The following is a 23,395-nucleotide window of genomic DNA, read 5'->3' on the forward strand; positions in this document are numbered from 1 at the left end:
AAAGTTGGTATGCACACGTCTTCTAACTGCTTTTTTTTGTATTTCTCGATCTTTCAGAGAAGCCATTTAGTTTTGGTGTTTGGTTTAGAATCACAGTACGGCTGCTGAACATGATTAAAACAAAGGAGATCAAGAATATAGTGGTAGATCAGAATATCACATTATAGTTTATGTAACACACACACACATCCACATCGTAACTTACAAATCTTGTTAAGAAAGCATTTAACATTTTATAATATAAAGTACTTTCACAGCCATTCTTCAAATAAACATTATCCTTTTCTAAGGGTCAGGAAACAGTGTCAAATCACATAAATGAGCAGTAAACAGAGAAAATTCCTACCAGATTATTTAATTCAAGACAGTCAGCTGAACTTGTGAGAAAGATACTACATTACTGCCAAATTCACTACCTTTATTCATTCTTTGAATGAATTCTTTGCTCAATGAATATGACTGAACACCCCACCCCACTCTCCTCCTTCATCTTTTATGATAATGGATTTCCCACCTTTCCAATAATGAATTCTTTTTTTTTTTTTTTTTTTTTTTTTTGGAAAAACCCCAGAAATCCTTTTTTCCCTCTCTCCCTTCCATGGCACATTCCTGTTCCTCCTATCTTTAGAAGGCTCATTCGCAGAGGATGGGGGGCTGGGCAGCTGGGTGATGGACATTTAAGAGGGAACGAGACGTAATGGGCACTGAGCGTCACATGCAACCGATGAATCACTGAACCCTGCCTCTGAAACTAGTAAGACACTACATTTAATTAATTGGATTTAAATACAAAAAAAAGAGGAAGGCTTGTTCATGCTGAGTTTCAACTGTAACCCCCTCTTCACAATACCCCACCTGAATTTTCGTCATACCTTAAAACACACAAAACAATAAGCTTTATGTGGATAAAAGAACTAAAATGTAACAGAGTGCTGAGATGAAAGTGATTTTAAAATCAATTTTTAAAAATTTCTGCTGGAGAGCACTCATTTAGACGTTGTTGAAAATTTGTGGTTTCCATTGAAGGCACTGAAATATATTCCATTCGTTTCAACGATCAAGATAAGCCCTTGGGGGTGCCTGGGTGGCTCAGTGAGTTAAGCAGCTGCCTTTGCCCCAGGTCATGGTCTCAGGGTCTTGGGATCGAGCCCGCATCAGGCTCCCTGCTCAGTGAGGAGCCTGCTCCCCCCTCTTGTCCCAACTTGTGTTCTCTCTCGCTATCTCTGTCTCTCTCAAACAAACAAAATCTTAAAAAAAAAAAAAAGATAAGCCCTTTATGTAAAAAGTAAAACATATTCTGGAAAAGAAAACCGCAAACGGGTCACAATGGGAAAGCAGGTGCTGCGGACCATGGCCCGGCGGCGCTGATCACAGCACGAACCGCCGTTAACTTCAGCAGCGGCAGGCTCGAGCCCACTGAGCTAACCGGCCTGCTGCTACAGTGCCGCTCACTCTAGCTACGGACTGCCGTTCACTGTAGGACGAGAGCATTCTCCTTCCAGATGCAGACCTAGATCCGAAAGCTCTTTCCCTCACCTGGTGAGATTTGATGTTTAAGAGTCACTGACAAGTGTACTAGTGAGGCTGACTTAATAGCTACGGAGGTCAGACCGTCTCCCGCGAGTAGAGACGGGTTTTCACATGAAAAATAGTCCTACTAGAAATCGTGCCACGTCAAGAAGGAGTGAGCCTTGGAGGCATGGGAGAGGACCCTCCCTACTTTTTGGGACCAAGAATTTGAAGGCCTACTGCTCTTCTGCAGCAAAAGGTGAACGGTCCTGGAGATGCTCCCTGTGGGGACAAGTGGAAGTAAACTGTACTCAGCAAAGGCGCTCAGACAGGGCCCCCAGGGGTAAGCCAGGGACCCTGACGTTCCGTCTGTGGCTTGTGAACTCAGGAGTCACCGCTTCCGGTGGCATTACAGGGCTTCCTGGGCAATACCCCTTTATCTCCCCTTAAGTATTTGGCTTTGCTATACAACATGCTTGTTGTTGTGAGCGCTGAGAGGGTGGGCTCTGTACATGCTGTGAACAAATGGACACAGGGTTGAAAAGCAGTTTGAAATGATTATGAGACTCGGCTCTAGGGAACGTGGAATGTTCTGGAGCAGTAATGGGTTCAATATGGATGGTGTACAGACACAAGTATTAAGCAGGGATGATCTTATAGAATTTATAAACAACGCTAATGATTCCTAGAAGGTGTTTAGAAGAGAGGAGACCATGTTCTAAAAATATGTCATAAAAACCCATTACTTGTTTTTTTTTTTTATATATATATTTTATTTATTTGACAGAGAGAAATCACAACTAGGCAGAGAGGCAGGCAGAGAGAGAGGAGGAAGCAGGCTCCCTGCGGAGCAGAGAGCCGGACGTGGGGCTCGATCCCAGGACCCTGGGATCATGACCTGAGCCGAAGGCAGAGGCTTTAACCCACTGAGCCACCCAGGCGCCCCCCATTACTTGTTTTTAAAGACAGTCCTGAATTCAGTTTCCTTCGGGCTACATGAGCCTGACACAGACATAAAACTGAATCTTATAGATCTTTGAGTTTTCCCAACAAACATTTACAAAGCCTTGACTACTGAGACAGGAAAGACATTTTGGGTAGCGCCATTTAACTCAGTTTTTATGTGGGTCACTTTTAAATATACATGGAAGCATCCACTGAATAACATATTTTCACTTTTCTTAGGTATTTGTGCATGTCCCCTCTTCCATTCGCTGCAGGAATATGGAGGGACGTAGGGTTCACAGTCTCACAAAGTTGGCAGTGCCGTATTGGACTTTTTTTTTTTTTTAAAGAAAGGCAACACAGGGGCGCCTGGGTGGCTCAGTGGGTTAAAGCCTCTGCCTTCGGCTCAGGTCATGATCCCAGGGTCCTGGGATCGAGCCCCGCATCGGGCTCTCTGCTCCGCAGGGAGCCTGCTTCCTCCTCTCTCTCTGCCTGCCTCTCTGTCTAGTTGTGATTTCTCTCTGTCAAATAAATAAAATATTAAAAAAAAAAAAAAAAAAAAAAAAGAAAGGCAACACAGGGGCGCCTGGGTGGCTCAGTGGGTAAAGCCTCTGCTTTCGGCTCAGGTCATGGTCTCAGGGTCCTGGGATCGAGCCCCGCATTAGACTACTGGGAAAAAGAGAGGAACTCACCAATGTGACGGCAGCTATATTATGGCAATTTCTGGACAATACAATATCATATAAAAAACCAGTAACGTTAGCATAGAAAGGAACGCAAATTTAAGCAATTTTAAAGACATATCATAGTCCCAAACATTAAACCAATGAAATATTAAAGCACCAAAAATGAAGTTAGCTGTGACTGCCTCAAGGAGGTGAGCTACAGGGCAGAGGGTACCTTCACGTCCGGCGGTAACCCTGCAAGTGAACGCACTAATCCATGAGAGCTCCTGGGCACAGGAGCGTAGTAACTACACAGTATACAGTCAGTACGACAGACTGTAAGAACGACGCAGGTGTTCATGTAGTTTGTACGGATAATTCTTCTCAGAATATACCTTAAGGGTTAAAAAAAAAAGAGGGATCTACACAGTTTCACAGTAGCGCAATTTTTAGTCGAAAACACCGGGGAGAACCGGAACGACGAGGCGCGGGGGACGGCGAACTGGGCAGGCCGGCCTGCGGAAGGTAAGAGAAGTAACAGCGGCGAGCTGTGGGCCGCGCCGGCACACACAATGCACTTACACACGTCCAAGTGTGGGTATGTACAAAGAGAAAAAAAGACCAAAAAGAAAAAAAGCATACACCGAAAACGTCTGAGGGTGAAGAACGATTAGCGCACAGCACGGGCCAGGCCGGCAGCTGTGAGCAACCGTGCGTGCGTGACGCGCCGACGCCGCGGTGAGCAGGATACTCCAGCTGGCGCGCTGTGACAGGAGGTCTTAAAACACGGATTCCCGCAGCCCCCAGGACAGCTGACCGTACACTGGGGAAGCAGTCGTCTTTGGCCAGGAAAACTGTCCAGAAGAGGAATTATTGATGTCAAGTTCACTGGTTCTTTTTTACTATAAATTTGCATCTGTAACTAAAACCCATCAAATTAGATCTCCATTCTTGGGTCTCCATCAGACACTTCCATTTTGAAATCTCATGTCATTTAGAACTCAATGGCCCCAAAGTAAAGTCACAATTTTGATCGCCAAACTAGCCAGAGCCCACACCTTCGTTCTCTGGCGACAGCACGGACACCTTTCATCAGAGCCACTGGCCCAGTCGGCGCGTGGGCCCGTGTGCACACGCGAGTGGCTCACCAGCCCGGTTTTCCCTCAGAGTACATCATGCCTTTCTTCCTCAAGTCACCATCCTACCTCGCTCCCTGGTTATGGCTACCACTGACGGAGATCTAGGAAATTTTCTAAAACTTCCTGAGTACTTCATGTCGTGGGCTGAATGCTTGTGTCTCCCCAGAAGGAAGAGCTGAAGCCCTGGCCCCCCGTGTAATGGTAATTTGGAGGCAGAGCCTTTGGGAGGGCAGCTGGCTTGCATGAGGGTGTAAGGGTACGAACTGCATGAAGGCGTTCATGTCCCTACAGGAAGAGCAATGGAGCGCTTTCTCCACAAGCACGCGCTCAGGAAAGGTCAGGTGAGCACACGAGCAGAAAGTGGCTGTCTGTACGCCAGGACGTGGGGCCTCACCAGACACCAAATACTTGCATCTTGACCTTGGACTTCCCAGTCTCCAGAACCGTGAGAAATAAATCTCTGCTGTTTAAGCCACCAGGGCTACGGTACTTTGCCGAACCAGCCCAAGACCCATCAGTTAGGTTTCATATAGCTTTGTGCGACTCCAAGTGAGGAGCCCAAGGAGCCTAACTCTTCCCTCCAAATGACGCGTCATCTGCCCTGAAGCCCGTGCTTTCAGAGAAGTCACTTCAGTACAGTACCTGTTGAGGCAGTCGTCCACACAGCCCTTCCCGGAGTCGTCCTCTGGCTTCTTGCAGTTACAGGTGGTGGCCTCGTAACCAGAAAGGGGCTTGACATCAACGTAGACATCTTGCGAGAAGACAGCAAAGAGTAATTTGTGAACACGAGGATGATTTTCTAAGTGCTAGGCTAAGAAGAACACTGATGATATGACGGCAGAAAAAAATAGCTCTCAAGTTACTCACTTGAACGGATTTTTTTATATAGTGGGACATCTGGCTTTTTGTACAGCTAGAAGAAAAAAGAAAGAAAAATCTAGATATAGCATTTAACTTCAAATACCAGACAGCAGCATCAATCACTAAAAATATAAGAAATTATTCACGTGCTCTGCTCGTATGGGAATATTTGTAAGAAAGACTTTCTGGGTTGGACACACTTGAGGGAAATTCTTGGTGCCATCACTTTTTACCCTGAAATAAGAAGTGACTTCCTGGATCAGGACGAGAGAAACAGACTCAACAAGAGAAGAAACGTGGAAGAGCTTCTCGGGAATATGTGCGCGCCGTGGCCGGGCACACACGCAAACCACCCCGCGGGGAAACCACCCTGCAGGACGAGGCTACTCTTTTGGATACATTAAGACTCAGTTTGCCTCTATGAAAAGAAAGGAAAACACGCAAAGGGCTTGTTGAGATGGTCTGGCTAGCACATGAAGTTAAAAAGATGAGTACCCTGGCCTTTTCAGGGTGGGTATTCCAGAAAAAACACTTCTCACATTTTAATTAAGGCAATTAATTTAGTGAATACAGGGGAGAGGGAAGGCAGGAAAGGAAGCTCTCATTGCAATTAAGAAGGCATTCAGAAAAAAAAGAAAAAAAAAAAAGGAAAAAAGGAAGGTATGAGAACGGGTGTGGTCAGCTGGCCAGTGGTGTCCAGTAAGAGGCAGGACAGACGAAGACAGCGCTGTGGTCTCGGTGAGGGTGTATTAACCTGTAAAAAACAGCCCACCTCCATTTCTCAGCAGGGACCGTCAGAGCACAGTCTCCTTCACGGTCATGAACGCGGAGACAGGTATCTAACAAACTGATCCTCCTTGAACTCAAAAGAGGCCACCAAGAGAAGAGAGCGCAGAGGGGAGTGCCCACTGCTTCCGGCTCTCCAAAATTAACTTTGGTGGAATTTTGGCAAAGCTCAGGAGCCTGTTCACCTCCTTTGTATGATAACTTCTATTTCCTGATGCTTGTTCTCAACATGAGGCTTGGGCCTACGGCTAACTACAAAAATTGCCGGGGGAGCTTTTCCATTAGGGAAGAAGCAGAGAAAAACAGCGCCTTCCCATTTTTAGTTCCCAACATAAAGATCTTTTAAAAGTATATGCGTGTTAAACATTTTTCTGTTTCCTTTGGTAGGAGAATCTCCTTTGTATGTGAAAAATAAATTCCAAAGTGGTGGGAAGGAGCCAACAAAAATAAAGCCTGACATTCTCAGTGCTGCCGGCGGCGCACCTAAACCCTCCTGGGACGCGCGTCCGACAGGAGCCCCAGAGCACGGAGGAGCCCCAGAGCACGGAGGAGCCTCAGAGCACGGAGGAGCCTCAGAGCACGGAGGAGCCCAGAGCACGGAGGAGCCTCAGAGCACGGAGGAGCCCAGAGCACGGAGGAGCCCAGAGCACGGGGCTCTGCTACCACAGAGAAAGTGCAGACCAGAAACAGAAGTTGCCCAGGAAAGCAGACACTCACTGCTATTCTGAAGTATGAGTAAAGGCAAAGAGGTCACATTAGATATGGATGCAAATTCATTTTTCTTCGTCTCTAACCTTCACAGGGACAGTCTCGATACTTCCTAAGATGAGAGCACAGAGCACAGAGCATAACACGGAGGCGGGGAGAGGCTTGCACTCCCTTCCACCCACCCTGGGAGGAGACAGGGGAGGGGGCAGGCCCCGTACCTGATTGCGCTTCCACTGCCAAAGGATGTCATAGGGGAGCTGGAAGTCGATCCTCTTTTGCCTCAGATACTTTCCTGAAACAAAGAAATACTATCAATTTCAGTATCTGTTAATACAGAGGGTCAAACGGCCACAAGATCTAATAGGCACTGACTAGAAAAATAAAGATTTAATTTTGAATTTTAGGGACTTTTCCATCACCAATTTTTAATTTTAGCCACTCTATTCCATCGTGCTCCAGGTGGTGAACGCTAAAGGGACGTTTTGACGGCAGCTACATCAAACAACGAACACGGCGAACCTCCTACCAAAAATACACAGGTCACTAAGAAGCCAACTAAGAACTGCGAATTGTTGCAGTATTAAAATGATTAACTACAGCATCTGGCCGCTGTTCTCCACCATTATTACACATACTGTAAGACTGTCTATAAAAACGGGAAGTATAAGATTTTCTAAAATCTGAGTCCCTGAATTTAAATAACTCCAGAGTATTTACATTCAAATTTATGATGTTACAACCCCCCCCCCCCCCGCCCCACCCGAAGAAATCCTATTAGTAGAAGTCAAAAGCCCTTTTCTACCTTGAAGAGGATGCTTCAATTTCCTTACTCTCTGACCTTTCTGCCCTTTAGCAAACTCGCTTCTGGCAGGAAGCTGAACTTCTTGTTACCTGGGTATTCACCCTAGCGCGGACCGACTCGAGCCGAGCGGTTCTCAGTGCTCTGTGGAAACGAGGGATCCAGGAGGCAGAGACTGTCTCACCACTACTAAGCACCACGCATCTGCTGCGGTTCTGGCACCACTAAGGCGTTCCACGCCATCTTCACTGCGCTGACGTTTGTCCGCGTGCTGAAAAAGCAGCGGCGAGAAGACTGCAGGCATTGTAGGAGGAATCAAGGGGAGCAGACCGCTGCGCCAGAACGAAACTAACGGACGCGAACCATGCCAGTGCCTCAAACATTAATGTGTTAAGTCTTGACCCACAAGCCCCAAATGCTGCTATTCTGCAAGGCGCCACGGAAGGATGCAGACAGCACCCGGGCCGCACCCTGGGCGGCCGAGTCCAGCACGCGCCTGCGCACACGCGAGCTGGACAAGCTTCTTCCCGGGACTGTGCTCCGTGTCTGTGAAAGCACAACCGAGCCACTACGGTTATTCGGACTTAGAGAGTGAGGACCAGCAACGTGAGCTTGTTACTTCAAGAACCAACGGAGCATATCTGTTTCCAGTGACAGAACTGAGTTTGAAGTGAATTCTGGAGATCTGGAAAACTTGGGTCTGACCACGAGATACTTTAGTTTTCCAGAACTCACACTCTCCTCATAAAGCAAGTGGGAGGGCTGACATGTGCGAATGGCTCTGGACACCCACCGGGAAGGGGGAGCAACACGATTCAGTGAATCGGAATTTTTTTTTTTTTTTAAGATTTTTAAAATTTATTTATTTGACAGAGAGAGACCACAAGTAGGCAGAGAGGCAGGCAGAGAGAGAGGGGGAAGCAGGCTTGCTGCCGAGCAGAGAGCCCGATGCGGGACTCGATCCCAGGACCCTGAGATCATGACCTGAGCCGAAGGCAGAGGCTTTAACCCACTGAGCCACCTGGGCACCCCTGAATCAGAATTTCTTAATGACCAATATGTGAAGTGGTAAAATCACACCTGGGTAGAAAATCCATCTACATTCCAAGAGAGACCAATGGACGTTAGTGGAACAGAATACAAAAAGTTAACTGATTTCATATTCTACGTTGCAACTCACCTCTAAGGAACTATTACATTTATATTTTGCTAGAGTATCAAAGAAGAATTATCTGAATTATTAAAATACTCCTATCTTTTATAACTTACTTATTACCTACACAGGGACAGATTTCTTCATGTACTTAAACCAAAGTATCATCATAAGAAACTGCAAAAATGGGTTAGAAAATTCAGTTGAGGGGCGCCTGGGTGGCTCAGTGGGTTAAAGCCTCTGCCTTTGGCTCGGGTCATGATCCCAGGGTCCTAGGATCGAGCCCCGTGTCAGGTTCTCTGCTCCGCGGGGAGCCTGCTTCCTCCTCTCTCTCTGCCTGCCTCTCTGCCTAGTTGTGATCTCTCTCTGTCAAATAAATAAAATATTAAAAAAAAAAGAAAGAAAATTCAGTTGACTTATATTAAGCTAGCCATCAATGAAATTTGCAAAAAAAAAAAGAAAGTCACTTTCCGCATGGAATTTTTCTTTGGAAAAGTTATTTCTCATAACAATATGCTACTTATGTGAACACAGAGCGTGTCACGAGTTTATCTGACAAACCTGAAGACGCGTGAGCACGGATCCCAGGCATACTGTGGGAGAAGCAACTGGTGGAGTTCGAGTAACACACGACAAGGTCTGCGGCTGGCGGAGACCAGAGCCTCCTGCACAGGGAAGCAAAGCCGAACGTGTGACTGCGGAGTCGGCCGTGCGGAAGCGGAAACAACACGAAGTCAAAGGTCAGCAAACTGGTACATTCACGCAAGAACACGCAACTGGAGAGGTAAAATGAGGTACGCATTTCCTCAACTGGAAACATTCTCCAAGTTGCAAAAAAAGAAAAAATGCGGCATGAACTCATTAAGGAAAAAACACTCTGAAACATTGAAGAGCTATTTGTGGGGCGCCTCGGGGGCTCAGCAGGGCGTGCGGTCGCGAGTCTCTCACTGGCCCCACAGGGTCTTCTTGAGGTTCTCTACCCTCTCTCTGGCCCTCCCCTTGCTCGTGCTCAATCTCTCTTTCAAATGGATAAATAAATCTTTAAAAAAATAAATTGGGGCTTGGTGGCTCAGTCGGTTGGGCAGCCAACTCCTGGTTTTGGTTTAGGTCACGACCTTGGGGTCATGGATGGAGCGCTGCACCAGGCTCCACACTTAGCGGGAAGTCTGCTTGAGACTCCTTCTCCTTCCCCCTCTGCCCCTGAGACCTTGGCTCTGACGCGAGTGCTGAAATATTTAGGGGAGGTTATCACTGTCTGCGATTTACTGCAGCGTGCCCCCCAAACTCAGGTGGACTAACAGACGGACAGATACATACACAATAAATCCAGGTCAAATGCTAATGACAAAATTTAGTGATGGGATACTGCACATTCACTATAGTGTTTTCAATTTTTGCTTATTGTTTAATTTTTAAAGTAGGCTCTACACCCGGCATGGAGCCCAACCCAGGGCTCGTACCCAGGACCCTGAAATCAAGACTGGAGCCGGAGCCAAAAGTAGGTCGTAGGCCACTGAACTGACTGAGCCACCCAGGCGCCCCAGAGGCTTTTGTTTACTGAAAAATTTTACAGTAAATTGTTGGAAGACAGATATTTATAAAGGAAAAAGTTTGAGAGGGTATATACTAAGTTATTATATCTCTGGTAGGGGGAGATTTATCTGTAATTCAAACCCTTCTCTATTACAACCACTGCTTTGCAAGTATGTACTGTTTCTTAACAATATAATTTTTTAAAAAGACAAAATTGATCCTCAGCAGATATGATAAACCCCTTAATGTAAAGAATTAACTCCTTTTTTTTATTTTGCCAGCAATATCTCATGTGCTTTCTGTAGAGGTATAAAAGAGTGAGGGAGGGGCGCCTGGGTGGCTCAGTGGGTTAAGCCGCTGCCTTCGGCTCAGGTCACGATCTCAGGGTCCTGGGATCGAGTCCCGCATCGGGCTCTCTGCTCGGCGGAGAGCCTGCTTCCCTTCCTCTCTCTCTGCCTGCCTCTCTTGTGATTTCTCTCTGTCAAATAAATAAAATCTTTAAAAAAAAAAAAAAAGAGTGAGGGAGAAGCCAGTAAGTTATAAATTTTTTTTTGAAGATTTTATTTATTTATTTGGCAGAGATCACAAGTAGTCAAGAGAGGCAGGCGGCGGTGGGGGGAAGCAGGCCAATTGCTGAGCAGAGAGCCTGACACAGGGCTCCATCCCAGGGCCCTGAGATCACAACCTGACCTGAAGGCAGAGCCTTTAACCCACTGAGCCACCCAGGTGCCCCGCGAAGTTATAAATTTTTAGAAAAGAATACTTTCTCAATGGGGTACCTGGGTGGCTTGGTTGGTTAAGCGTCTGCCTTTGGCTCAGGTCAGATCCTAGGATCTTGGGGTTGAGCCCCACACTGGGCTTCTCGCTCCGTGGGGAGTCTGCTTCTCACTCTCCTTCTGCCCCCCCAATCTCTCAAATTAAAAAAATAAAAATCTTAAAAATTTAAAAAAAGAATACTTTTGGGGCACTTGGGTGGCTCAGTGGGTTAAGCCTCTGCTTTCGGCTCAGGTCATGATCACGGGGTCCTGGGATTGAGTCCCACATTGGGCTCTCTGCTCAGCAGGGTGCCTGCTTCCCCCTCCCTCTCTGCCTGCCTCTCTGCCTACTTGTGATCTGTCTGTCAAATAAATAAATAAAATCTTAAAAAAAAAAAAGAATACTTTCTTGGGGTGTCTGGGTGGCTCAGTCAGTTTAGCATCTGATTCTTGGTTTCTGCTCAGGTGACAGTCTCATGGGTCATGACGTGGTGCCCCGATTTGGGAGTGGGAGTTGGCTTGGATACTCTTTCCCTCTGCCCCTTCCCCTGGTTTCTCTCTCTCTCTAAAATAAATTAATACAGGCACCTGGCTGGCTCAGTTGGTTGAGCTACTGCCTTCCGCTCAGGTCATGATCCTGGAGCGGTGGGATCAAGCCCCGCATCAGGCTCCCTGCTCAGCATAGAGTCTGCTTCTTGTTGCTGAATTTTTGCAATGAAGTCCTTTTAAAGAGGACAGACACCACAGCAGCTCAGGAGCCTGTGGCGACCTTGCAATCTGAAAGGGGGAAGTCACGAAGATTTTCTTTCATGAAGTCAAGCCCGACACAGGAGGAAGGGAAAGCGGACCCCGAGGCAGAACATCACTTGCGCAGTCCGCTGTGAGGGCGGCCGGGCGAAGAGCAACGCGAAGGTGAGGGCAGTTCCCAACAGAAAGGAGAAAAATAACAATGTCCTTTTCTAGAAGAGATCCTAAAATTTGACAAAACCTTGGCCTTTTTTTTTTAAGATTTTATTTACTTATTCGTCAGAAAGAGAGCGAGGGGGAGCGGCAGGCAGAGGCAGAGGGAGACGCAGGCTCCCCGCCCAGCAGGGAGCCCGAAGACGCAGGACTCGCACCCAGGATCCTGGGATCATGACCTGACCCAAGCCGAAGGCTTTAAGACTGAGCCACCCAGGTGTCCCTATTGGCTTTTTTTCTTTTTTAAAACCAAGAATAAAGTGACTGACTTCAGCTAAAGCTCACCTGGTTTACACACGACTTGAGCACCGACCTAGAGTATCGCTCGATGACAGCAATTACTCAGTTTGTCTTTGCTGTTCTGTGTAAAGTGTCCTGGAACCCCCCAAACACCTGTAGCACGATCTCAGTGGAAGGAATAGTGGATCAGTGAAATGGGTGCCATTGAGGAGGTTGTAAGTAATGATCAAGGATACTTAGAGGAAACTGTTTTAAGTTTCAGTGAACAAATCATAAGTAGAATTTGAGCTTCTGGTTTCCCATGGCATGAGCTCTGACATACTGTTCTCATTTATTTTTCATTTACTTAAGATTTTAAAAATTTCTGGGGCGCCTGGGGGGCTCAGTGCGTTGTGCCTCTGCCTTCGGCTCGGGTCATGGTCTCAGGGTCCTGGGATGGAGCCTCGCATGGGGCTCTCTGCTCCGCGGGGAGCCTGCTTCCCCCTCTCTCTGCCTGCTTGTGATCTGTCAAGTAAACAAATAATCTTCAAAAAAATTAAAAAAAAATTTTTTTAGTAAGCTCTACACTCAACGTGGAGCTCCAACTCACAACCCTGAGATCACGTCACCTGCTCCCGGGGATGGAGCCAGCGGAGTGTCCCCACTGTTTTCTCTCAACCCTGTGCAGCAGCAGGTCACCCTTCCCTGCTGGTTTGTTTCAGGACAGGTGCTCCCTCAGTCCCCACTGCCTCCACTGTTCCTCGTATTAAACTCTTCCTACGCACAATTTCCCCTTCCTTCCCTTCTCCCTAGCACACCAGCTAACTCACCTCTCCTCCGACTCACCGCGATGTCCACGCACCCGGGACGGGGCTCGCTGACGGTGTGCAGTGTGACGGGGCCGCAGCGGGGCTCGCCGCAGTCACCATGTCACGGTGCTGCGTCACGGTGCTGCGCCCCGCAGCCTCCGCGCGGGCCTGGCGTGCAGCGGTTTCGACTGCAGACCGCCTTTCCCCTATCACCCCTGCTCACGCCCCTGCTTCTGGTAACCACAAAGCTGATCACCAGCACCCCCTTTTACAACAGATTTTTGCTTTGTTATTGTTGTGTTTTCAAGTCATCTCTACACTCACTTGTGTTCGAACCCACAACCCCCAGAGCGAGGCTCGCGCGCTCTTCGACCAGGCCAGCCAGGTGCCCGCCCCAGGCGCCCGTCTCTGAGTTTGTTTTTCCGATTCCACATACACGTGAGACTATGAACTGTTTGTCTTTGGCTCATTTCACCGAACTTGATGCCCTCAAGGTCCATGCATGTTGTCACAAGTGGCAAGACTCTCTCTTTTCTCTCTTCCCCTCTTTTCAAACCAAGCCCCAGGAACACTCTATGGCCCGCAGAGCTGCCTCTTCTCTCTCCGTCCGGCGGCTTCCACGTCTGCTGACCGTGGACGATGCTGCTGTGAGCACGGGAGAGACATCAGAGCTGGTGTTTTCGTTTTCTTTGGCTACGTTCCCGGAAGTGGAGCTGCTGGACCACGTGATCACTCTATTTTTAATTTTTTGAGGATCCTCCATACATTTTCCATAATGGCTGTACCAGCAGTTTCTTAAAGACAACTGGCTCCCTCCTGCTTTCACATTCTCGCGCATCGTTTCTCTCAGCTGAAACCGAATCCTCTCAACTGACTTACACCACTGCCTCAGTTGTCTTTTTAAGTTTTATTTATTCAAGTAAGGTCTATACCCAACACGGGGCTCAAACTCATGACCCCAAGATCAAGAGTCGCATGTTCTACTCACTGAGCCAGCCGGGCGCCCCCCACCGGCCTCACTCTAAACCCCTACTTGAAAATCTGTAACTTTACCGTAGCTTTGTCCACAACCACATTCAACCCTGATTACTAGAGCCGCTCCCTTCTGTGCGATGGTCGGTGTGATTAAATGTACCCCCTTTTCTTCCACACTTGTACATTCTGTGCCCTTCCCTGTCCATGTCATACAGACGGTCTATTTACCACATATCCGATAAGCGACTGACACCGGGATCCGTGCGGAACTCCTGAGGCTCAACAAGGAACAGACGACTCAATTCAAAAGTGGACAAGCCCCGAGCACACACGTCACTGCAGACAAGACGCTTGGCCGAGCGCGCGTGAAGAGATGCTCAGTGTCACTATCAGGGAAATGCACATCGGAACCGCAGGGGATACCGCTGCACGCCCACCGGGACGGCTACCAGGAAAAGTCACACAAAGTGACAAGTGTTACTGAGGACGTGGGGACACGGCTCTTGAGACTGGCTGGCGGCGGTAGAGGAGGAGCAGCCGCTATGGAGAACAGCACGGCAGTTCCCGAAACCAAGCGGAGACTCACCGGAGGAGCCGGCGGCCCCCCGCTGGGCACACACAGAACTGAAAGCGGGGTCCTCAACAGAGAACTGTAAACCAAGGTTCACAGCAGCACGATCCACAGCTGCACGAAGGAGGAAACAACAGAGACGTCCGTTGACTGGACAAACAACACACGGAGCGTGGGTACACGGGGAGGCGACGCAGCTTTACAAAGGACTGAAAGCTTCCCACGTGCTACAACACAGAAGAACCTCGAGGGCATTATGCGAAGTGAAATATGGTAGACCCCAACCGACAATATTGGAACAACTCCACTATACGAGGTGCCTAAATAGTCGAATTCATAGGGATAAAAAGAACAGTAGTTACCAGAGGCTGGGGCAATGGGCAGTTATCATTTAATGGGCACCGGGTTTTGCCCTGGGACGATGAAAAAATTCTGGAGAGGAATGGGGTTATGGTCGCCCAATAATGTGAACGTGCTCAATGCCACTGAGCCTTACACGGAGAAATGGAAATGGAAAATACAAATTCTAAGTTACGCATATCTTACTACGAGTTAAAAGTATTAATGACACAATGCACCAAAAACCACCGTATGCTTTAAATGGGTGACCTGTAGGGTATGTGAATTGTGCCTCAGTACGTTTTTAAAAAATATAGCAGTGTTAAAATTTTGTGCTTCATTTATAAAAGAGTGACTTGGGAGACTGCAAAGGAGAAGGAAAGCCTACCACATCTGCCCACAAATGTACTTCCTGTTCCTTCTGCTTTCCTGATGGTCCACGGTCCCTTCTGGTATTTCTTTCCTGTTTAGACCTTCCTTACCCCAGGGGAGGTTTACTGGCAACATATTTCTTTAGATGTTCTCCTTCATCTAGGAAGGCTGTGATTCCCATTTCATTCCTGAAGGATTCTTTCACTGGGTTCAGAATTCTGGCTACACATGTCTTCTTTCGGCACTTGGAGGACGTTTCGCTATCGCCCTGGACTCAGACAAGCAGGCCCTACCGTCTGAACTGCCCTCTGCTGACGGGCAGGGGTCCACTTCTCTCCGATTCACAGCGGCTGGGTCTGCAGCGGGCTGAGCTCGGGCGAGGCTGTGCCACCCACAGGGGTCTGTCTCCTCGAGTGTGTCCTGCTGGATTCCGTCGTCGACCTCCATGGGCAGCTTCGTGTCTGCTGCCGAATCTGCGAAGTCTTCAGCCATTTCTCACCCGAGTCGTTTTCATCTCCGCGCTCCCTTCCTCCTTCCGGGACACGGAGGACAGACCTCGCCCGGTGGTCGGGATCGCTCAGGCTCGTCTTTCTTAGGTCTACGTTCTCTTCCGTTCAGACAGGACCGAGTTCTTCCTGTCTCCTTCATCTTGCTGCCGAGCGCATCCCTAAGCCTTGGCTGCATCTTCCAATTCTAAAATTCTGACTTGGCCTTTCTTTCTACCTCCTTGCTGAGGCTTTCTGTTGTCTCCACGTTTCGAGCATATTCATTATTGCTTGTTGGAGTGTGTGTGTGTGCGCGCTGGGGGGTAGTTTAAAAAAAAATCTAAGTGCTTTAAAATCGATTTTGGGTGGTTCTAACCTCCTGATGTTGGCATGTACGGACTGCCTTTTAAAGTTCAGTTTAAGGGGCACATGGCGGCTCAGTGGGTTGAGCGTCTGCCTTCGGCTCAGGTCATGGTCCCTGGGTCCTGGGCTGGAGCCCGCCTCAGGGAGCCTGCTTCTCTCTCTCCCTCTGCCCCTCCTCATGCTTGCGCTCTTTCTTCGGCTTGCTCTCTCAAATTAATACAATCTTAAGAAAAAATTGTTTAAGATCTCCCTGGTTCTTAGTATGACATATGATTTTCACTTTAAACCTAGACATTTCTTTATCATGTGACCAGGTTCTGAATTTTACATAAACCTTCTTTTTGGCTGGCCTTTCCCAAAACCGCTCCAGCAAGAGAATGCACTCAGATGTCCAGGGATTACGAGTTTGGAGGCCCCCACTTGACCGCCACTGAGACCCAAGTGCTGATAGGTCAGTACTGCTGGGGGATGGTGGGAGGGGCCGTGTTACTACCGGAGGTCCCAGTCCTGACTCCTGTGGCCTTCTCCTGTCATAAGACAGGCTGGGGTACCACGGTGGGACACTTACTACTGCCTACTGGGAAGGGACGCTGAGGCTCCCCACTGGGCGCCTGCTCGTATGAGTGTGGGGAGGGTAACAGTTTTTTCTGCCATGTCTGACTAGAGTATGGAGGATACGGTCTGAAAGTTTTCTGTCTTGCAAAGCTGACCCTTCCCGTACTTCTTGTTGCAGAAAGCAAGCTTTTCTTCACGGGCTTTGTTCGCGCCCAGTGGCATTTCCAGGTGGCTGCCTCCTCAAGGTTCTACCTCAGTATGACGAGGTGAGAGGACACCTCCAAGGACTTGTCCCCTTAGTCCCTAGTTGGTCTGCCTCCTCCTCTCCACTTTTTAGAGTTTCCTTTTTTTTTTTTTTAAAGATTTTATTTATGTATTTGACAGACAGACATCACAAGAAGGCAGAGAGGCAGTCAGAGAGAGGAGGAAGCAGGCTCCCCGCTGAGCAGAGAGCCCGATGCGGGACTCGATCCCAGGACCCTGAGATCATGACCTGAGGGGAAGGCAGAGGCTTAACCCACTGAGCCACCCAGGTGCCCCTAGAGTCTCCTTTTTATATATGATATGGAAAACATGACATTGTAATAAGACCTTCTTATGTTTTTACTCGTATTTATCAGAACAGGACAAAGTATACCTACTTCATTTTCCACGAGGCGAAAGCATGTCAATCCTAATCTTTTCCCCTGTTAGCTGCTGCTCACAGTCCATACAGGAATGCACTGTCTGTGTGTCTGCTGTGCTGACGGACACCTGGACTCTCTCTAGTTTACGCCACGACGAATGATGGTGTCATGAACGCTTTTACAGACGTATGTATGGATTTCTCTCTGGTAGGTTTGTTTACTCTTATAAAAGCTGCCAGAGCTTTGGTTTTCTTTTAAAGATTTTACTTACTTATTTGAGAAAAAGAACATGAGCAGGGGGAGGGGCAGAGGGAGAGGGAGAAGCAGACTTTCTACTGAGCAGGGAGCCCGATGCGGGGCTCGATCCCAGGACCCTGAGATCATGACCTGAGCCTAAGGCAGAGGCTTAACCCACTGAGCCACCCAGGCGCCCCGCCATGGCTTTTAAAAAAAAAAGTGGTGCCATTTACTCTCGCACAGTTGTCTGTACGCACTGTGGTTGTGCCGGCTCGTGGTGGCTTTTGTCTGTGATTCTTTGGTGAGTTACGGCCGATGAGTAGTTTTCACGCGATTACTGGCAGTGTCTGTTTTTTTCTTAAAAGATTTATTTATTTTACAGATAGAGATTACAAGTAGGCAGAGAGGCAGGCAGAGAGAGAGGAGGAAGCAGGCTCCCCACTGAGCAGAGAGCCCGATGCGGGGCTCGATCCCAGGACCCTGGGATCATGACCTGAGCTGAAGGCAGAGGCTTTAACCCGCTGAGCCACCCAGGCGCCCCAGTGTCTGTATTTCTTTTGGTAAAGTGTGTTCAGATCTTCACTTCAAAATTGGGTTGTGTGTTTAAAAAAATAAAAGAGTGAAAAATAAACTTAAACAAATTCATTTGTAGTTCTTTATGTATTCAGGATATACACAGTCTGTGTTTTCTCCCAGCTTGTGCTGTGTTTAGGATACTGTCTTTGTTGCACGCGTCTCCATTTTGTCAAGGTATAACCTATCAGAGCTTTCTTTTGTGGCCGCTGCCTTCTGTGTCCCATTGAAGAAACCTTTGACTACACGCAGGTCATGGAGATATCCTATGAGTTCTTCTAGAAACTTCGTAATTCTGGCATTTACATTTCAGTCTGCAACCCGTGCCAGGCCCAGCCTGGCCTCGCTGCGATGCCGGTGTCGGAGCTGAGCCGCTCGCACCAGACATCACCTCGGCTGCACGGGCCACAGCACATCCTGCTCCGTTGCTCTGGTGCCCGTGCGCAAATCCAAGGACCACAACCGCGGGTCTCCTTCTGGGTGATCTACTCTGCCCCCCCGACCGGTTCTACCGGCACGTCACTTTGTTAGAGAGCACGTGAGCAGGGGGCGGAGGGGGCGGAGGGAGGGAGAGACAGAGAATCCCAAGCAGACTCCACTCAGCACGGAGCCTGATATGGGGCTCAATTTCAAGACCCTGAGTTCAGGACCCGAGCTGAAACCAAGAGTTAGATGCCCAACCAACAGAGCCTCCCCAGGACCTCTATTTATTAAAAAAAGAATTATTATTGTTATTTTTTTTAGAGGGCTCTATGTCCAATATGGGGCTTGAACTCGTGTCCCTGAGATCAAAAATTGTGTGCTCTACCTATGCCCTTCTGAAGCTAATTTCAAGTTTAAACCTGCTTTATTTATAGTTACTCTGGCAGTCGGATAATGTAAGTCTTGGGGCAAAAAGAAGACATTTTTTTTTAAAGATCACTTTGAATGTTCCAGGTTCTTTGCCTCTCCATATAAATTTCAGAAAAATCAGCTCATCCATTTTTACAGAAAAGCAGGCTGGTAACAAGCTACTGCATGGAATGTAGTAACACCTCTAACTGTGGTGTATTTCTCCATGTCCTTAAGTCTTCTTTAATCTCGCTGATAAATGTTTTAATTTTCAGTATAAAGCTTTTGCCTATTTTTGGATAAATTTATTTCTAATTACTTTGGTTTTATTACACTAAGTTTTTTTTAAAATAGATTTTATATTTTAGAGCAGTTTTAGGTTCAAAGCAGTACTGAGCAATGTACAGAGATTTCCAAAATACACACTGCCCCCCCCCCCACCGCAGCCGACCCCGTCACCGACACCCCTGACCAGAGGGTCACTCTGGTTAAGAGCTACTGAACCACACAGTCGCGTCCTTCTCACTGAGTCACGGTTTACATGAGGGTTCACTCTTGTGCATGCCATGGCTTGGAGACATGCGGTAGCGACAGGTATCCAACCATTGCTGCATCATACGGAATAGCATCACTGACCTAAAAATCTCTGTGCTCTGCAGACCCATCCCGATTTTATCCTCAGCCGCTGATATTATTATTGTCTCTATGGTTCTGGCTTTTCCAGAACGTCATACAGTGGAATCACACAGTGTGCATAGCCTTTCCACACTAGCTTCTTTTTCTTTCCACTTAGTACAATGATTTTAACGTCTCTCAGTGTCTCTTCGGGGCTGGACAGCTCGTTTCGTTATAGTGGTGAGTAACATGCCATCGCCTGGCCGTGCCGGTTCGCCGCTCGCCGACTGAAGGACAGCGCGGTAGCTCCTGAGTTTAGGGAGCCACGAACAAAGCGGCTGTGAAACGCGAGGACGCAGCTTATCACACAGACAGCTTTCAACTTCCCTGGGTGAACACCAAGGACTGCCCTTGCTGGCTGGTACGGCACGAGCAGGTTCAGTTTTCTAAGAATACGAACTGATTCTTATACACTGGTTTTGTTTCCAGTAACTTTGCTAAAAGGCTGTAACAGATTTTCGGGTATTTCTCTGGATTTTATCATGACGTAATGTGCGAGCAGGAACAGAGGAACAGTTTCACTTCTTCCCTCCCGAACTTTATGACTCCTAGTCATCTCCCGCCTTACCGCGCTGGCTGGAATTTCCAGAATAATGCTGGACAGAAGCAGCGAGGGTGGGCATTTTTACCTTCTTTCCAGTTTCAGGACACACTGCACACTTCACCGGAAGCTGTAATGTTAACCGCCGATGCCTTCTGCGAGACCGGGGAAATGCCTTCTCTGCCTGTGTGTCTACACTGTTTACGCTCAACTTCTTTCCGTAGCTGTTTCTTCCCATCGAGTTTTTGTCAGGTTCGTTATCGGGATTACGTTAGCCTCACAGAGTGAGCTGGGAAGTGTTCTCCACTTTCTGGAAGTTTTTGTGCAAGGCTGGCATTATTTTTTTTCAGTGACGAAACAGCTCACAAGGGAAGCCATTTCGTTCTGCCATTTTTTAAGTGTAGGATTTGATCAAGAACTAAATTTCCTTAAACGATACAGGCTATTCAGACATTCTGATATTCTATTTCTTTTTCAATTAGTTAAGCTGTATTTTTTCAATTATTTTTTTATTTTTAAAGATTTTATTTATTTATTTGACAGACAGAGATCACAAGTAGGCAGAGAGGCAGGCAGAGAGAGGGGGGAAGTAGGCTCCCCGCTGAGCAGAGAGCCTGTGGGGGGCTCGATCCCAGGACCCTGGGATCATGACCTGGGCTGAAGGCAGAGGCTTTAACCCACTGAGTCACCCAGGCGCCCTGTTAAGCTGTATTTTCTAAGGGAGTCATCCATTTCATATACAGTGCTAAGTGAATTGGCATAAAGTTACTCCTAACATCTCCTTACCGGCCTCTTCATAACTGCAGGACCGACAGACAGCCGGGACTGACAGTTCTCGTGGACTCTCACCTGTCCTGCTCCCGCATCCAGAGCTTGTCGATTCTGTCGCGTTCTGAACCGTGTCCTCGCTCTGTCCAGCGCCTCACCGACTTCCACTCTTTGTTGTTTCCTTCTTTCCGCAGACCCGCTTTCTAGAAATGAGTGGGATGGCTTTGCCCTTCTCACTGTCACTTACAGCAATTCAAGGGGAAAGGGTCTTCGCTCCGGGTCAAGTGCAAATAAATGTTCCTTGATCCTCACAGCCCAGGCCGGGAGGAAGCGCGGCGCATGAAGACGCCGAGATGCAGGGTGTGCGGACGCTGCTCAGATGGTTCGGCTGGAAGATGTGGGATCGGGGAGCAGGTCGTCCGGGTTGGGCTGGGAGCCACCTTCAGGGCTGCTGACTCCCAGGACTCAGCCTGCGGCCATACTCACAGCTACACTTCATTACAGCAAAAGGAAACAAGGCAGACGTAGTAAAGGGGAAAAGCGCATCGGGCAGAACGGAGGAACTGAGGCATGAGCTTGCACAAATTCTCCCCCGGGGAGTCGCACAGGATGTAATCTCTGGAAGTACACTGGGACAACAGATGTGCAGTGTCTATCAAGAATGCTCATCACAGATTCAGTGGCCAAGGTCTTGAGGGTTTTGTCTCAGTATTATGTATTTTTTCATGCTTAAAGTTCTTTCATTGAACCTATCCCCTTAATCCACACGAAAGTGTTTCAATTCATGTTTAAAAGTACCTGTGAGGGGTGGGGTAGTGATGGGCCTTCAGGGAGGCCGGCGGTGCAATGAGCGCTGGTATGGTAGTAAGACTGATGTGTCACGGACCCCAGCCCCGAAACTGATGATACATTATACGGTAATTAACTGGATTTAAATAAGAAAAAAATACCTTTCCGCATAAGACTCAAAGCACCAGAATTTTTCTTTTGCATTTTGATTAACATATGCCTGATTAAAACAATGCAACTACACTTTCAAGATAACAGCTTTCTGAGGCATAATTCACATCCATAAATTACATTCTTTTTAAGGATACTACGCAGTGGGTTTTAGTACCTGGAGCTCTGGTGATGATCAGTTTTCTGTGTCAACTTGGCTCGGTTACAGTACACATAGAGCTGGTCAAACATACTTCTAGATGTATCTGTGAAGGTTAACTCTTAGATGAAACTAACATTTAAATTACTAAATTGTGAGTCAAGCAGATTACCCTGCATAATGTGGGTGGGATTCATCCAAACAGCTGAAGCCCTAAGTAAGAAAACAGACTGACCTCCCACTCCTCAACCCTCCCCTGGGTCCCCACGCTTCCAGCCTGCCCTGTAGAGTTTGGACGTGCCAGTCGCCAAGACGGTGTGAACTGCGACTTAAAATAAATCTCTAGAGGAGCGCCCGGCTGGCCGTCAGTACACTGTTTAACTCTTGATCTCAGGGTCTTGATGTCAAGCCTCACATTGGGCATAGAGCTTACTTAAAGAATAATACATCAAGTAAAATGTTGTCATAAATAAAATCTATTTCTAAAAAAACCCCTTCTCGGGGCACCTGGGTAACTCATTCATTAAGCCTCTGTCTTCAACTCAGGTCATGGTCTCAGGGTCCTGGGATCAAGCCCCTTGTTGGGCTCCCTGCTCAGCGGGAGCCTGCTTCTTGGGCTCCCTCTGCCTGCTGCTCCCCCCTGCTTGTGCTCACTCACTCTCTCTCTATCAAATAAATAAAATCTTAAAACAAAACAAACCAAAACCCTATTAAAATGAGAAAGGTGGGGACCTAGTTAAAAAAAATCCAGATTTGGGGGCACCTGGCTGGCTCAGTCGATGGAACGTATGACTCTTGATCTCAGGGTCGTGAGTTTGAGCCCCGCACGGGTACGGAGATTACGTAAAAAATAAATCTTAAAAAGAAAAGAAAAAAGGAATCATAAAGCACAGGGCATTTTGTGATTACCCTCTCTTATCCAGAGTAACATTTTCACACTTCACCCATTTTGTTACCTGTCTCGGTACCTCACTTCTTTATTTCTTTTTTAATTTAAGATTTTAGTTATTTGACAGGGAGAGAGAGAGTACAAGCAGGGGGAGCATGCTGCCCACTGAGCAGGGATTTCGATGTGGGACTCGATCGCAAGACCTTGGGGTCATGACCTGAGCCAAAGGCAGCCGCTTAACAGACTGAGCCCCCTGGTGACCCTCAGTACCTCATTTATTGTTACTGCCCAAGAGCACCCCATTGTGAGCACAGACCACATTCTGTTAATCCATTTATCCACTGTGGGAAACTTGCTTCCACCTGTTGGCTACTACGAATGCTGCTGCTATGAACATCTCTGTGTAAGGTTTTGTGGGGACATGACGTTTTCCGTTCTACTGGGCAGATGCCTACAGCACAACTGCTGGGTCAGATGGTAACTACATGTTTAACTTTTTGAGGAACTGCCAAAATGTTTTCCAAAGAGGGTTATACCACTCCACATTCTCAACAACAATGTCTAAGGTTTCTAATTTCTTCACGTTGTGCATCAATCCTTTAATTAAAGCCATCTTAGCAGGTGTGGGGTGGTCTCTCATTATTGGCTTTTTTTA

The 23,395-nt window shown here is 47.7% G+C and overlaps 1 protein-coding gene across 2 annotated transcripts in view; it reads right to left on the minus strand.

Annotated features, from left to right (window-relative positions):
• ASH1L (ASH1 like histone lysine methyltransferase) overlaps window positions 1-23,395 on the minus strand; it is a 172,287-nt gene that overhangs the window by 29,822 nt on the left and 119,070 nt on the right. For both annotated transcript variants that reach the window (XM_045983164.1, XM_045983163.1), the window contains exons 8-10: window positions 6,832-6,905; window positions 5,126-5,171; window positions 4,901-5,009 (exon numbers count right to left, since the gene is read on the minus strand). In XM_045983164.1, coding sequence (XP_045839120.1) covers window positions 4,901-5,009; window positions 5,126-5,171; window positions 6,832-6,905 — 229 coding nt within the window. The remainder of the gene's footprint in view (window positions 1-4,900; window positions 5,010-5,125; window positions 5,172-6,831; window positions 6,906-23,395) is intronic.

Source organism: Meles meles, chromosome 17 (assembly GCF_922984935.1).
Source record: "Meles meles chromosome 17, mMelMel3.1 paternal haplotype, whole genome shotgun sequence".
NCBI classification, from domain to species: domain Eukaryota; kingdom Metazoa; phylum Chordata; class Mammalia; order Carnivora; family Mustelidae; genus Meles; species Meles meles.